Source organism: Orbicella franksi, chromosome 3, assembly GCF_964199315.1.
Source record: "Orbicella franksi chromosome 3, jaOrbFran1.1, whole genome shotgun sequence".
NCBI classification, from domain to species: Eukaryota; Metazoa; Cnidaria; class Anthozoa; order Scleractinia; family Merulinidae; genus Orbicella; species Orbicella franksi.
Window position 1 is genome coordinate 26857218 of NC_138147.1, and position 16108 is coordinate 26873325.

Consider the following 16108-nt stretch of genomic DNA (forward strand, 5'->3'; position numbering starts at 1 on the left):
TTCTCTATTTAATCAGTTGTTTACAAGCACAGAGGTGCCGTTTCTTGTTTGTTATTCAAATTTCTTCTAATCTGTTAAAAACAGAACCTTTATTACCGGCGTTAGGTCCCTATTACTGGTTACCTCATCCCAAACCTTTGTTTCGTCAAACTCTTGAGAGTGGTTCTTACATATTCTGACTAGTTTATATTATGCTATTTTAAAAGAGGAAAGAGGCTAGTAAGAGATAATCAAGGAGTGTATAGTATTGACAAAATGCTGTAGTCCATTATTCCACCTTTTTATCAATTCACCAGCTGTTAAATTTCACGACCATCAACGCGCTAGTGAATTTGTGGATCTCATACCACAAAAAAGCAAAGGTAGGTAATGCCCATGAACTATTTCACTCCGTCTTTTGTTTTTTGTTTTTTCTGTTTTTTTTGTTTTTTTTTTTCATTGAGTTGCTGATGTTGTATCGTAGTTTAGATTTTTAAAACTCTCTCTCTCTCTCACAAAAAAAAAAAAAAAACGAGTCCATAAGAAACCGACTAAATGAAAACTGAATTGTATTTTACATTTCACTCCATTTATAAAAGTAACAACTCCATCTCATGATCTAGAACCATATTGCCATATTGGCCGCGGTTATTTCTTTTTTCTTTTTTTTTTTTTTTCCTCATCCTTTGAAAAAAAAGTGGCATAACCATATGATTGCTCATGCTTACAAATTTCAATTTTGGGAAATAAGTTTAAGATATTAGAGACCTTTTAGATCCACGTTTACCGCAAACGTCTAACTGCAAGTTAAGATTAGACGACGTGTTCGGACGTTACTCGATTTGCATTGGAGTAAGTTGTATCGAATAGAAATCACCCTGTGAATACATTGGAAATTGTCAAAATTACGCTAAAAAGAGATACAAAATAGTAAGCATCGATTATAAATCACACATTCAAGTCAAACCGCCGCGATATTGGATTTCCACTTTGGATGAGTTCCTTTCTACAAACAGCTACAAAAGGCAAGGTAATTGCTTATTTCCCTAAAAATTATTTCCAATTTGTAGAAAGGAGGGCGACTTTGTTCAATGTCAGCATTTGTATGTGGTAATTCAAAGCAATAAAGCTTAAGGTAAATGACTTACGCGAAAACCTACCTCTTGAAGTTCAAAACGCGAGTCGCAAACTTCAAACGTGACGATTAGCTCTGGTCACGTGACCCCTGCCGTTCGCAGTTTGCGGTAAACGTAGGTCTAAAAGTCTTTATTTCTTCAATCCCTCACATTGCAGCACATTTCTGTTCTCAGTCTTATTTGTGTTCTCAGTCTTATTGAAGGCGGAAAACATCAGTGGCTTAGCGTGAAAGAGATCGTGCTCCACTTGGATTGCGCCATAGCAGTTAATAAACAAATACTAAGTACACTTGAAAACACGTTGAAGGTGGAGACATTGAACAGTTAGCTGACCAAAAGTGACGAGATGGAAGGTGAGCTTGGTGCACGAACTCTATTCTTCACCATCTTAGAATCCACTTCCATTATTTTGTTGAATGTTGTTTCACTACTGGGAAACATCTTAGTCTGCATCTCGGTTTACAGAAATACTAGACTCCGTACATCGACAAATCTCTATATTGTCGCATTGGCCATCAGCGATCTGTTGTCCGCCATTTTTGTCATGCCTTTTGCAGCGGGAGTGCTTATATCAGGCAAATGGCCTTTTGGTGAAGCGGTTTGCCAGATGATTGCTTTCTTTGGCCCATATGTACTATATATTTCACCAGTGACCATGGGTTTCACCGCGGTCAACAGATATGTGAGAATCTGCAAGTCGAATCAACAGTATAAGCGGTTCTTTTCTCCTTGGAAATCTTTCATCTCGCTCGCCTTTGCGTGGATATTAATCGCCTGCTATATCTTGATAACACGTTTTACTGGTTTACAAGGATTTTACTTCGAGCCAGGCTATGCAGTGTGCTTAAATCAACATTTAAACAAGTTAGCAACCATTATTCATTACGTTTTTGTATTGGGATTGTTCTTCATTCTTCCACTGGTCCTAACCATATTCAGCTACAGGAAAGTTTTGAGAAAGATTCAGGAACACAACGCGGTATTGGAGCGATCTCTTGAAAACCGAGAGGGAAATTTCGCATCCGTGACAACACACGAGATTCGTATCAGCAGATCATTGTTTGTTGTTGTTTTTGCTTTCATGTTGTGTTGGATACCCGTTTGGCTCATTACCATTCTGACACGCCTTAGCATCGTCGACACCATGCCACGAAATATTCGGCTATTATGCACCTTTTTCTTGAACTTGTCGAACACCATTAACCCTTTCATTTACGCAGGAATGAATCCCTTGTTCAGAAGAGAATTTCGACGAATTCTCTACTGCAGACCTAGGGAGCCTGACATTCGACAAGCGTAAATCGAAAATGTCAGGCAACGACCAAACAGGAGTGTAGCTCCGCTAGACGTTACTGGACGTCAATAAATGGGTCTACTGGCTACCGACGATAAATGAGCAAGCTCAGTATATACAAAGTTGTTTTGGACCACAAGTGTGGAATTAAAGCACAAACAGAGACCGTATAACCACCAACACAATAACGGCTGAACGCTAGGAAAAGGGTGTGAATGGGGGGTGCTGGAAACAGTCAGCTTTTAGGCTAAAGAACAAGAAAAATAACTTTATTCGCTCTTGTAGTTAATAAAATAGCTAGCTAATCAGTTTAAAAAAAATCAGCCAGTTTTTTGATAGTCGAAATATGCGAAGATCTCTGACGCGTAATCTGTCAGCTGACCTGACGCATATATTTTTGGTCAATAAAACTCTAAACCCCATATAGACCCTGCTGTACCTCGCAAGTTTCTCATTTTTTTTTTTTTTTTTTTTTTTTTTTCGGAATTCAGAAAAGACGATATTCTTAATTGTGTTCCAATCAATTCTGGAAATGTTTGGCTATTTCAACCCGAAAAATTTTTTTAATCGAAAAGAAGGCGCCTATTAAGTCTTCAACCCAACTGTCACACGCGGTCTTTGAGGTACTGTTGATGCAGGGAGCTGGAAAGCAATAACAAGCAGTCGGCTATTAAAAAGATTCTGTAAAAAATAAAATACTGAGGGTATTTTCCTGAGGGTAACACTTCTCGTCAACTTGACTCCATTATTCCCCCAAAAAGACTATATATGTAGGTCTAAGTATAGGAAACACTAAAGGGAAACATGATAATTAAAATACAGCTATAACTAGTTGATAATCATTATAATTGACATCATTGACCCTGGCGGTGAGAAACGTGACACGTGTACTGCATGTAACACGTTCGCGAAAAAGATCTCACGTCTTTGGCCTTATGCTAAAAACTCCTAGAAAATAATGAAAACGAAAAGCAATACAAAAAGCTAATACAGCAGTTGTTTATAGTTATCGATAGAGAGGCGAAAGTATTGCAGCAGAAAATGGGCACGCTGCAAATAATATCATTAGCATTTAAGAAGTAAATCTTTAGGCAGCGTCAACATACTACGCCAATGAAATTTGAAAACGCATTTTTATACCTACGTTTAGGCCCATCCTCCACACTAATCCGTCACGAAAACGGAGCTTTTCGAAAACGCTCTTCAATCGAAGGAATTTGAAAATGCTGGCTTTTCGTTTTCCTGTGGCCGCGGAAAACATTTTTGAAAACGAAGCTTTTCGAAAACGGTTTAATCGCGATTATCATTTGATTTCCCTGTCCGAGTTTTCTCAAAACACAATTCCAAAATAACCGGTGATTGTTGCGTTTTTAAATTTATCGGCACAAATTTCGGCATAGTGTCGACTGGGCCTTAATCAAGTTACCTCTTGGGTTTGTTTTCATTATTAAATCAGTTGTGCAAGGACTGATATATTTTCTCAACCACTCGTCAAGCCTCTATGATTTTATTTTTATCATAATTATTATTATTTTTTCTCCTCACTTTTGCCTCAAAGCGTGGAACATTACTGGAGAACGTGACCTGAAAAGAACATACGACATCTTGCAAATTACCCTGCAGAGCACAACACATGTGATAGCTAGATAAGACAGAAACCAAGTCCTACATTAATTTAGCTTATCATACTTTAATTTCTAACGTACTTTTCGACACGCGATCAATTGTTTCTTGATGGTCAGCTTAGTTGTAACTTCAATATATGGCGGCTGCAAAAAGGTATCCCAAAACTTGCAAGTATTTCTGTGAACGTCTATCCTTAAACTGTATCTGCAAAATGGTAATTAAGTTTTTCTTCGCGTACCGACAAACGTTTTCGGCAGTTATTTTACGGCATCATAGAGCCTACACAGAGCTATTAAATAACATCCGCAAGGTGTCTGCTTTTCAGGTCGTCAAAGGTTTGGTCGACGCCCTAACTATAATGTTACCGCAAAGGAAAATCCACAGATAATTTTCGACTTACGCTGAGAAACCATAGGCATGACATAATTTCGATAGATCGAATTTCGAAATTTGGTTCGATCCGGCACTCAACGGGTTTTTTAAATCACTATCAAAAGAATGAATATTAAAACGAACTAACCTTGTTTTGTTTACTTTGGCACAAGGGTCTATCAATATAGAAAGTATGAACGAAATCGATTTTTTTTGGCTGTGTTCGCGATTATGATGATCATATCTGAATTTTACTGACACTGAGGCTTAATTTGACTTAGGGATTTAGGTATCTGCAGCTTAAACCGGACACGCTATCGCTTGGACGCGAGATACTTGTATTTCTGAAGGTATACGGTAACCTAAACGCTTTACATTCACTGTGAACGAATGACAACAGAAGCCTACAAGCTATTGTGCTTTCATTACACTGTATTGCTGTATTGCAAGACGTTTACGCACAGTCTTTTTGACATCAAACGAGCAATCAAGACATAAAAGGGATAAAAGGTATCTATTGAGGGGAGAAAGTTAAAGGCGCGTGTTAATATGAAAAATAATTTTGAAATTTTCATATTTTCTCCAGCTTACTTGAAATAATCTTATTTGTAGTTATGAAGGAATATAATACCTTTCTGTAGTTGTGAAGAAATTAGAGATGCTTTTTTCATGTTAGAGCAGAAAATAAATTATCAAATATGAAAAGAGATTGTTTCAATCAGTTAGCCCTTAGGCTTTCCGTTTTCCATTTTTAATCACTCAAAACCTCACCGTTTGTTATGTCAATATCTTACAATCTTTGAAGAATCTTCTAATAGGTGATGTGCCTGCATAGCAGGTGTAATAATAGGAGAATACTAAACAATGAAAATGATCAGTTTTCTTTTTCCTTTTTTTAGCTTACGTAAAACGATAAAGATGTAAAATATTCTTTTTCTCTTCCTTTCTTTTTTACATTCTGCGTTTCAAATTATAACAAGGGCTTTTAATGCTAGTGCAGAAAATATGATTTGCAAAAAAACAAGATTAATCAATTAATTGGTCTTAGCTTTAATTTGCTCTATTTAATCAGTTTTTGACAGGCATAGAGGTGTCATTTCTTGTTCGTTATTTAAATTTCTTCAAATCTGTTAAAAACAGAACCTTTATTGCAGGTGTTAGGTCCTTATTACTGGTTACCTCTTCCCAAACCTTTCTTTCGTCAAACTCTTCAGAGCGGTTCTCATATCTTCTGACTAGCTCTTGCTATGGAGAAAGAGGCTAGTAAGAGATAATCAAGAAGTACATAGTATTGACAAGACGTTGCAGTAGATTATTAACCGCGCGGCCATGGGCCGAGCGCGGTTCTAGGTTTACCCGTGGTTTATTTTTATTATTTTTTTTTTTTTGTCGATGACCAGACGCAGACCTCCGCTCGGCCAAACTTTGAATCACGCAACGTGTGATGTTTTTCCGCCAGAAGCTGTTAAAACATAAACACACGGACAATTTTACGGATATTGTTTTCTTTTTTTGTGGGTAAAATATATTTTCTTTTCGCTTTATCAAAGCGTTGGATTTAAAGGGAATAATAAATACGCTGAAAAAAGGTATTACGTCAGCCATGGAATGCGCTGACGTTGCAGCTTTCACTTTCGCTACGCGACAAATAAGATCGTGTTTACTTTGCAAGTTTATTTCGGCAGAAGCGACGGTCATTAATTTATTTGTAATTTTGCGAGTATTTCTTGCGGTTTTAGGCAAATGAAGTAAATCCTTTGACTGTTTCATCGCAGCGAGTTTATAGATCGGAAAGTAAATTAAATATTTGCAAGCCAAGCAAAGAACGTGTCAGAACGTGCAAAGATTACGTCATTGATAGGGAAATAACCATCGTACTAAAGATAGCAGTAGATAACGCAATTCTTGAATTATGTGACTCGTGTGACTTCTTTGCTAACCCTTAACTCAAGGGAAAAAAACAATTAAATTTAATCGTGACTTTAAAGAAAGAAAGCGGTTTGTAATAGTGTTCGTATCTTCATGCCCATACATATCCCGAAGAAACTTCCAGATTAAGACTATTACGTCATCGGAGATGTCACAACGGCTACGACTGATGGTGCGATAATAGAGTTTATGTTGATCAAGTGCTGTGATGTCTACAGTAATCAATGAATCATCAAAGATTGCTTTGGAATATGCACTGCGTTGCGACTGTAGTACTAAGAAAACAGTTAAATTTTAAAAGCGCGGTTATAAGATCTAACAGATCTTCTTGTTCAACTTTTATCGATTCACCAGCTGTTAAATTTCACAACCATCTACGCGCTAGTGAATTTGTAGATCACATAGGACAAAAACAAAAAAACAAAGAACAAAAAAAAAAACAAAGGTAGGTAGTGATCATTAGTTATGTTACTTCGTTTTTTTGCATTGGGTTGGTGATGGTGCCCAGTAGTTTAGTCTTTTTAAAACTCTGAACAAAACTTTCCATAAGAAACCGATTAAATTAAAACTGATTTGCATCTATTTTACAGTTTACTCGATATATAAAAGTAATAAATCCATCTAAATTCATGTTGACAGTGGTTGTTTTGTTTTATTCCTCTTTCTTTGGAAAGAAAATTGGCGTAATCATAAGATTTATCGTGTTCAGAATTATCAATTTCGTGGAAATAAATTTGAGATATTAGAGACTTTTTAGGTCTAAATTTACCGCAAACGTCTAACTGCAGGTTGAGGTTAGACGTTTGCTGTTTGACGTTCGGATTTAGTTTGGAGTAAATTGTAGCGAATAGAAATCACCCTGTCAATGCACTGGAAATTGTCAAAATTACGCTTAAAAGAGATAAAAAATAGCTAGCATCGATTATAAATCACACATTCAACTCAAGCCCCCGCAATATTGGATTTCCACTTAGGATCAGTTTCTTTCTACAAACAGCTACAAAAGGCTAAGTAATTCTTTATTTCCCTAAAAGTTATTTCCAATTTGTAGAAAAAGGGCGACTTTATTCGATGTCAGCTTTAGTACGTGGCGTAAAATATAATTCAAAGCAATGAAACTTGAGGTAAATGACTTACGCGAAAACCTGCCTCTTGAAGATCAAAACGCGAGTCGAAAACGTCAAACGCGACGACTAGCTCTAGTCACGTGAACTCTTGCCATTCGCTGTTTGCGGTAATCGTGGATCTCAAAGTCTCTATTTCTCCAATCCCTCTCATTACAACACATTTGTATTCTCAGTCGTACTGCAGGAGGAAAACATCAGTGGCTTAGCGTGAAAGAGATCGTGCTCCACTTGGATTACGCCATTGCAGTTAATAAACAAATACTAAATATACTTGAAAACACGTTGAGGGTGGAGATATTGAACAGTTAGCTGACCAAAAGTGACGAGATGGAAGGTGAGCTTGGCATCGCGCAGAATGCCGCGACATATCCGGGACTTAAGTGTAGAGTGCGCGCGAAATTTAATTATTAATTAGGCTGCCGATGGCTAAACAATAAAGAAAATGACCAGAAAATGGCCGACTACGCATACTTAGAGTTTAGAGTTTACGTGCTTCATACTTGTGTTTCGTAGTGGTTATCATAGGACTTTTGTAGATGAGACATTGATGGAATAAAGGAGACATTTTTTGAAATGTTACGAAAAGTGGATTTAGTCGTTTTCTTTTCCTGAATTTGGTCCATTTGACGGAAAATATTATATGAGGAAATATTTGGAGGAAGAATTTTACTCCTTCAAAGTGCCCTTCTTAATGGTTATCATACGGCTTTGAATGTATGTTGTTAAAGGAAGCTTTATGCCAAGTTTTAACGGAAAATAATGTTTCGAAGTGGTCGTTCTGCCAACTTTCGAACACTCGTAACGATCTTTCAGCCTTCGTTCGCCTCGGAGACTAGAAGAACAATAGAGCGAAACTCTTTTGAATTTCCCGGCAGAATATTAATATATGCCAAGCTCCACCTCCACAAACAATAGGACACACGCCGACGCTATAAGGCATTGAAATTGAGCGGTGATAAAATGTATCACTTAACCATCGTATTTAAAGTAACGCTTTGCGCGGGTTGCGATAAACGAATTTTCAGCATGTCATCTGTGCAAGAAATGCAGCGCGTTGATCGGGAGCTCAACTTCATAAATACTCATAACAACGGGCTTTTGCTTGGGTCGGTACTTATAACTGAGGCCACGATCATAAACGTCATCAAATAGTGATGCGTAAAAGCCGAGCTGCTGTTTCGTACGCTTTGACATGTTACTCCAAAGAGGATTCTAATAACTGAATACTTGAACCTGGGCCTTTTTAATGTTTTGATCAATTAAAACGGTTCCAATTTTGAATAATTATCTCACACATGCAGTGGACAACAATGCTCACTCAGGCGTAAGACGCGCTGCGTACCTTTGCTTTTTTGCTCGTCTCTGGATTTCAAACAGAAATGTCATTTATTTTCCCCTTCATCTTTCGAATAGATAAAGACCTGTATTGTCTTTTAAGTCCTCGATCAACGACAGACTACGTAAACCGATCAAGTAAAAGACTACGTCTGATGAACTGCTTTGACCGGTCGAGTAAAAGAGGACAACGATAAAGTAGAAGGAAGTTTTATGCGCACCGTTCTTTCAATTTGGCAACGCTTTGGAAGAGGAATTTTTTGTGGGAGAACTTTTGGCTCCCGCGCTGAAACCATTTCGAGTGTGACATGTCAACAAAAAAAGTGAGAATGTCGCTGCACACGACTTTGTTGACAAAAGTCTTTGTGAAGAGCGCGGGCCGCCTTTAAATTAGAGCGCTTTTGTTAGCTTATTACACCTTGGGATTTACTTCACACATCAGACCGTTTGATTGACAGCCGCCGATTCATTGACGAGAGCAGTCGGAATTCCGACAGCTAATATTTGTAATTATTATTCCGCGCATTGAAAAACTGAGCACTGCCAGTATATGTCGCGAAAGACAATAGAATTCTGCGCGATGTGCACGAAGTCTTTTCTTCGCCATCTTAGAATCCACCTCCATTATTTTGTTGAATGTTGTTTCACTACTGGGAAACATCTTAGTCTGCATCTCGGTTTACAGAAATACTAGACTCCGTACATCGACAAATCTCTATATTGTCGCATTGGCCATCAGCGATCTGTTGTCCACCATTTTTGTCATGCCTTTTGCAGCGGGAGTGCTTATATCAGGCAAATAGCCTTTTGGTGAAGCGGTTTGCCAGATGATTGCTTTCTTTGGCCCATATGTACTATATATTTCACCAGTGACCATGGGTTTCACCGCGGTCAACAGATATGTGAGAATCTGCAAGTCGAATCAACAGTATAAGCGGTTCTTTTCTCCTTGGAAATCTTTCATCTCGCTCGCCTTTGCGTGGATATTAATCGCCTGCTATATCTTGATAACACGTTTTACTGGTTTACAAGGATTTTACTTCGAGCCAGGCTATGCAGTGTGCTTAAATCAACATTTAAACAAGTTAGCAACCATACACCGAATGCAAATATGGCGGATCACTCGGACGGCCCGGGACTAGTAGCGTGGAAGCGAGGCTAGTCAGTCCTTGGTGCAATGTTTTGACTACGCGTGTTGTGGATTCATTTCGCGATGCCTTCGTTTTGCTGCGTACCCAACTGCAATCAGAAAGGTTATACATCGTTATCGGGAGAAAAGGTTTCTTTTTTTAACTTTCCTAAAGCGCCTTTGCTAAGAAAACAGTGGATACACGCGATCCGTCGAGATGAAGGCAAGGGTTTCGTCATAACAGAGCGTACGAAAGTCTGTTCGCTGCATTTCAAGTCAGAAGATCTTAGGAAGTCTATCAACGGACGGATTTATGTCAAGGAAGGTGGTATTCCTTCAAAATTTGACTGGTCAGGACCTTCTCCAAAAAAAAGAAAGGCCCCGACTGAACGCCAACCGCTGCATGCGAAGAAAAAACTGCTCACCGAAGAAACCGTCGAGATGTTCGCCTTTGAGCCAAGTACAAGCTTCGAGGTTGACACATGTGGAACTCAGGATTTAGAAAGACAAATCTCCGAACAAACTAAAACGATCGGTGAACTAGAAGAGAAATTGAAGCAGTCAGAAAGTGAAATAAACAACCTTCGTCGTGAAAACAACGAACAAAGTGAAAAGATCGGTGAACTAGAAAGTGAAATAAACAACCTTCGTCGTGAAAACACCGAATTGAATGAGAAATTGACAGACTTCGAACGCCAACAGAAGGAAATGTCTTCACGTTTATTTTGTGTCGATCGTTTCACGACGGACGGAGACATTTCTTTTTACACTGGTATGTCCAGTTATGCGACTTTTATGGCCATTTTTGAGTACCTGAATCCTGGAGACAATTGTGAAAACATTCGCCCAAGAGGCAGTGTGACAGATGTCCCCGAAGACTTTTATAATTCAGACTCTGACGATGAGGGCAACGTTCAGGCTGCAAAGAAAGGACGTCGCCGAAAGCTCAAGCCACAAGACGAATTTTTTATTGTACTTTGTCGTCTGAGAAGAGGGTTCTCAGAAAAACATTTGGCCCATCTTTATGGTGTGGCTCAGTCTACTGTAAGCCGAGTTTTTGTACCATGGATAAACTACATGTACTTGAAATTTGGTCAGATAAGCATTTGGCCATCAAAGGAGATCGTGCAGGCAACCATGCCAGCTGATTTTAAAGAAAAATTTCCTACTACGAGAGTCATCATAGACTGTACGGAGGTGCGCTGTGAGATGCCTAGCAGTTTACTGCTCAATTCTGAGCTATTCAGTTCTTATAAAAATCATGTAACGCTCAAAGGACTAGTGGGCATTGCCCCAAGTGGCGCAATTACCTTCATTAGCCAGCTGTACACTGGTAGCATCTCAGACCGGGAAATTGTTGTTCGAAGTGGCTTCTTGTCACAGAAATTTGAGAATGGTGACACTGTTGTGGCCGACAAAGGATTTCAAATTGGAGACATTTTGCCACTCGGAGTAAAACTGAACATACCACCCTTCCTCGGGGCAAACACTCAAATGTCTGCCGAAGATGTTGTACGAACAAAACAAATTGCTGGGCTAAGAATCCATGTCGAAAGAGCAATCAACAAGATCAAGAACTTCCTGATCTGGAAAGGAGAAATACCTTTAAGTTTATTTTCTGTTGTTAACCAGATGTGGAGTGTGTCCGCCTTTCTTTGCAATACACAAGATCCACTGATTTCGGAATAATTTGTATCATTCCAGGGGGGGAGGGGCTGCCATAGGATATGAAACAGACAGGGGTGCTTTTTGGGTCTCGCTAAGGACATTCATGGAGAACCTATTTTTTATGTCTGCTGAGGCCTTGTTTGGGGTTGTATCAAAATGTGTCGTTATTTTTGGTGTTTTTTAGGGGTCACTGACAAAAGCTTGAGCCTGTCCCAGATTAGTTTTCCTTAGGGGTTTCATTCAAAATTTTCAATAAGTATTCCATCTGTTTCATATGGGAGTCCCCCCCCCCCCCCCCCAATTTATCATTTACATTAATCTACTCGCACTTAAGCAAAACATTGAGAACTGGTGGCTGTTCAGTGTGACATATTGTATGTCAAAAGAACAACATTTTGTTATCATTGATTAGTGCTTTCAATCTACAGCCACATAAGATGGGTTAAAATAAGCTTTTTCTTTTTATTCTATTAACCCACAGGGTTAAGGGACAAATTCTCAATACATTTCTAATGTGTAGTTCCAGAAAATATCCATACACCCCCAAAGAAGGGATTAGAGATTCCTGGGGGGTGGGTGGTTCTCAAAGAACAAAAATGTAACTGAAATTTCCAGAGGAGTGTGGGTTCTGAAGACAAAATCCCCTCCATGGATTTGTATGAATATTTTATGGAACTACACTTAACATTTTTGACAACTAGAGGAGAGAATTTACAAATTTGAACATAATGACAGTTTCAATATTATTGTAATAATTATTTTCTAAAATTCACAAAATACAACAACAACAGTAATCTTATGTGAGTTTTCTTAAATTTTATAGTATTAAATCAGTCTTCATTTGTTTGCATCATTATTTAGATGCTATGTTTTTTTGCCTGAGTGAAAATTATTCATGTAGATAGGATCAAAACATTTTTTGACAACTCGATCAAGTCTTAGTTAGGTAGTCACTTCCACTTTCATGAACACAACTAAAAAAATGGAGATATCTTCAATGCCCAAATGTTTATATTGCCATGTCATTATTTTTGAATAGGTCTCAGCTTATTGATTGAATTTACCAAGAATAAATTATTCAAGGCTCCCTTGCTGCCTTGGAAAGAAAATGAGTAAAATAATATGACTTTAATGTTCCTTTTAAGGTGTTCCAATATTCCTCATCAAAAGGAATACGTTCAATGCTCATGCCCTTACTTGTATAAACAACAAAGTCACACCATCTAGCACCAGTAACTCCCATCAGTCCCTGCACTTGGGTATAGTACTTGTGATTCCGCTTTAGTTTCGGTTCACCATTTACATTTTCAAGAAAAAAAGTGCTATCAGAACAAGCATCCAGGGGTGTGACCAGAAATTTTGTTTCAGGACACTTTACCTCTGAAAGGCCGAAGGGGAATGAACAGCCAATGTCAATGACTTTGCCATCAGGTGAAGCACCCAAAGAGGGTGCATCTAGGCTCACCACTAGACCTGACTTCAGGACTTTTATGGGCCGACGAATGGAATGCATGTATTTTTGGTACTGCTCCAGGGCAACTGGTTCATACTTAATACCATGGTTAGTGTACCGTGATGTAAAGGGCTTGGGGTGTAGCAGGCTGTTCACAAAATTCTCATGATGCCTTCTCCTTGCACTGATTAAGCCAAAGTTTGATGCTGTAAATCTGAATTTTCTTTCCTGCTTCCACTCTTCACAATTAGACTGCCCCCTTGTTTTGGTCTCAATGTCATTGATTTTCTCTTCATCAACACTAAGCTTTTCCAGTAAGGCTTTCTCAATTGCTGCCAATTCATCAGGTACAGCAAACTCCTCTGTTGCTGTATTGAGTGGGAATCTTGGATAAGAATTAATTGAGACATTGTGTGTGTGGCCTGGGTCAACCCTAGGTACATGAGAAATGTTACAGTACACTTTGAAATTATCCTCTGTTGTGGACAGCTGATAACTTGCATAGGAACCTTGAGGGCTTTTACCAAATTTGGTTTCTAGCAACTGTGAACTTTCAGGAGAAGGTTCCATTATTTGCTGTATTGAGTGGGAATCTTGGATAAGAATTAATTGAGACATTGTGTGTGTGGCCTGGGTCAACCCTAGGTACATGAGAAATGTTACAGTACACTTTGAAATTATCCTCTGTTGTGGACAGCTGATAACTTGCATAGGAACCTTGAGGGCTTTTACCAAATTTGGTTTCTAGCAACTGTGAACTTTCAGGAGAAGGTTCCATTATTTGTGTCAATGCCATTTTTGGATTTTCCTTTTTCAACCTTTCACACAACTTCTGCTCATCTGCTCTTTGACTTTTAATACTTTGGAGTGTCCTAGCTTCATATAATAAGCACCTCACCCCAGATTCTCTTGATGAAGATCTGTCTAAGTCTTGATGTGTTTTGAGAACAACAACCTCCATAGCTGGTTGTGAAACTGGTGTCCCCCCTACCCTTTCGATGCCACTGCTGCAACATAGATGTGCAAGCTTGTTTTGGTTGCATGTCATCCTCATTGTCTAAGTCACTTACACTCTTGCATTCATACAATGTGAACTTGCAGACTTTCATCATCAAGGCTAACACATGGTTACAAAAACCAACAGCACCAGCAACACAGGTACAGTATGCATGTCTTACCTTTCCGCTTACAATACACAGAGCTACTTTTAAGTTATGAGGCGGGTCATTCTTTCTAAAACTGTGGTGACATAGTGACTTGAAATAAAAATAGCTCCCATCACTTGCTGCCAAAATTTCTTTCAAGTATTCGTCTTCAAGAAACGTGGTAGCTTTTCTAACACTCGTTGGAACAGAGTGTGTCTTGGAGCCAATGTTTTTCCCTGACTTCGAAATATGTTGATTCACTTCTGCGCGAGTGAAGAAAGGCATTTTAGTAAGGTCGGTGGACCAGCCATCTGATGGATACTTCGGTTGTGATTCACCGGGTACACTCGCATCAACATCTTTGCTCGTCGCCTCGTTGCGTTCTTTTCTTTTCGTATAGATCCGATTCTTGTCTGGATCGACAATGTTCTGATCATGGCCAGTCTTTATATACTCCTCAACCCTTTGTTAAAAAAAAAAATGATCGCTTTAAGTTTCGAAAAATTTTGCATCGAAGCCAGATGCGAACTCAACATGTGCGGAATCTGCAAACTGAGAATGACACGGAATGTTGCCTTACCTTTTCACTAATAACACCTTTGTCTTCAAACCCTTCAATGAATCGCCACGGCATTTTAACCAAAAACGAAGTTCTTCGTTTTTTAAACTCGCTGATTCTCTTCCAGCTAGTGAAGCGCCGGGAATATCGTCCTCTGTCAAAGAACACGCAGCCATCTGTGACGATCAAAACAAGCAGGGAAAGGCCGCGGTCATGATCGAGGACTGACTAGCCTCGCTTCCACGCTACTAGTCCCGGGCCGTCCGAGTGATCCGCCATATTTGCATTCGGAGTATTATTCATTACGTCTTTGTATTGGGATTGTTCTTCATTCTTCCACTGGTCCTAACCAAATTCAGCTACAGGAAAGTTTTGAGAAAGATTCAGGAGTACAACGCGGTATTGGAGCGATCTCTTGAAAACCGAGAGGGAAATTTCGCATCCGTGACAACACACGAGATTCGTATCAGCAGATCATTGTTTGTTGTTGTTTTTGCTTTCATGTTTTGTTGGATACCCGTTTGGCTCATTACCATTCTGACACGCCTTAGCATCGTCGACACCATGCCACGAAATATTCGGCTATTATGCACCTTTTTCTTGAACTTGTCCAACACCCTCAATCCTTTTATTTACGCAGGAATGAATCCCTTGTTCAGAAGAGAATTTCGACGAATTCTCTACTGCAGACCTAGGGAGCCTGACATTCGACAAGCGTAAACTGAAAATATTAGGCAAGGACCAAATGGGTGAGTAGCTCCACTAGACGTTAAGGACGTCAATAAATGGGTCCACTAGCTACTGACAATAAATAAGCAAGCTCAATATATATAGTAAAGCTGTTTTGGATTACAAGTGTGGAATTAGAGCACGAGCAGAGACCGTATAACCACCAACGCAATAACAGCTGAACGCCTCTATATGTCTAAATAAATGGGACACTGAACAGAATTATGATAATTAAAACATAACTATAACTAGTTGATAATCATTCAGATTGACATTATTCACCTTGGCAGTAACAAACGTGACACCTGCAACATTTAACAAGTTCGCAAAAAAAAAAAAAAAAAAATGGCACGTTTTGAGCTTTACGTAATAGATCAAAAACGAGTGCGAGTTTTTCATCAGGGGTTCCAAACACCGAGAAACAGATGAAAGCACGACGCCGAAGGCGGAGTGCTTTTATTGTTTCGAGGTGTTTGGAACCCGTGATGAAAAACGAAGCACGAGTTTTTGAGCTGGCTTCTCAAAGTAGCATGAGAATTTTTTTCGAAGAATAGGTAATTAGTAGGCGTGCTCAATAGGCTATTGTCTGTTTTTTATTCATATGGTAAATGAAATGAATCTTTTATA

At 38.9% G+C, this 16108-nt stretch overlaps 2 protein-coding genes and 2 pseudogenes across 2 annotated transcripts; 3 read left to right on the top strand and 1 right to left on the bottom strand.

Moving 5' to 3' along the window:
* Window positions 1-807: 807 nt before the first annotated feature.
* Window positions 808-3884, top strand: LOC145483143 (melatonin-related receptor-like). Its single transcript, XM_081461737.1, has one exon. It carries the CDS (start codon window positions 1462-1464, stop codon window positions 2413-2415), a length of 954 nt encoding a protein of 317 aa, XP_081317863.1. The 5' UTR covers window positions 808-1461; the 3' UTR covers window positions 2416-3884.
* A 4605-nt stretch (window positions 3885-8489) lies between these two features.
* LOC145482467 (melatonin-related receptor-like) lies at window positions 8490-15740 on the top strand (annotated as a pseudogene).
* Window positions 9890-11888, top strand: LOC145481742 (uncharacterized). The gene has a single exon (XM_081460268.1). The coding sequence runs from the start codon at window positions 10012-10014 to the stop codon at window positions 11614-11616; it is 1605 nt and encodes a 534-aa protein (XP_081316394.1). The 5' UTR covers window positions 9890-10011; the 3' UTR covers window positions 11617-11888.
* LOC145481743 (uncharacterized) lies at window positions 12170-15053 on the bottom strand (annotated as a pseudogene).
* Window positions 15741-16108: the final 368 nt, after the last annotated feature.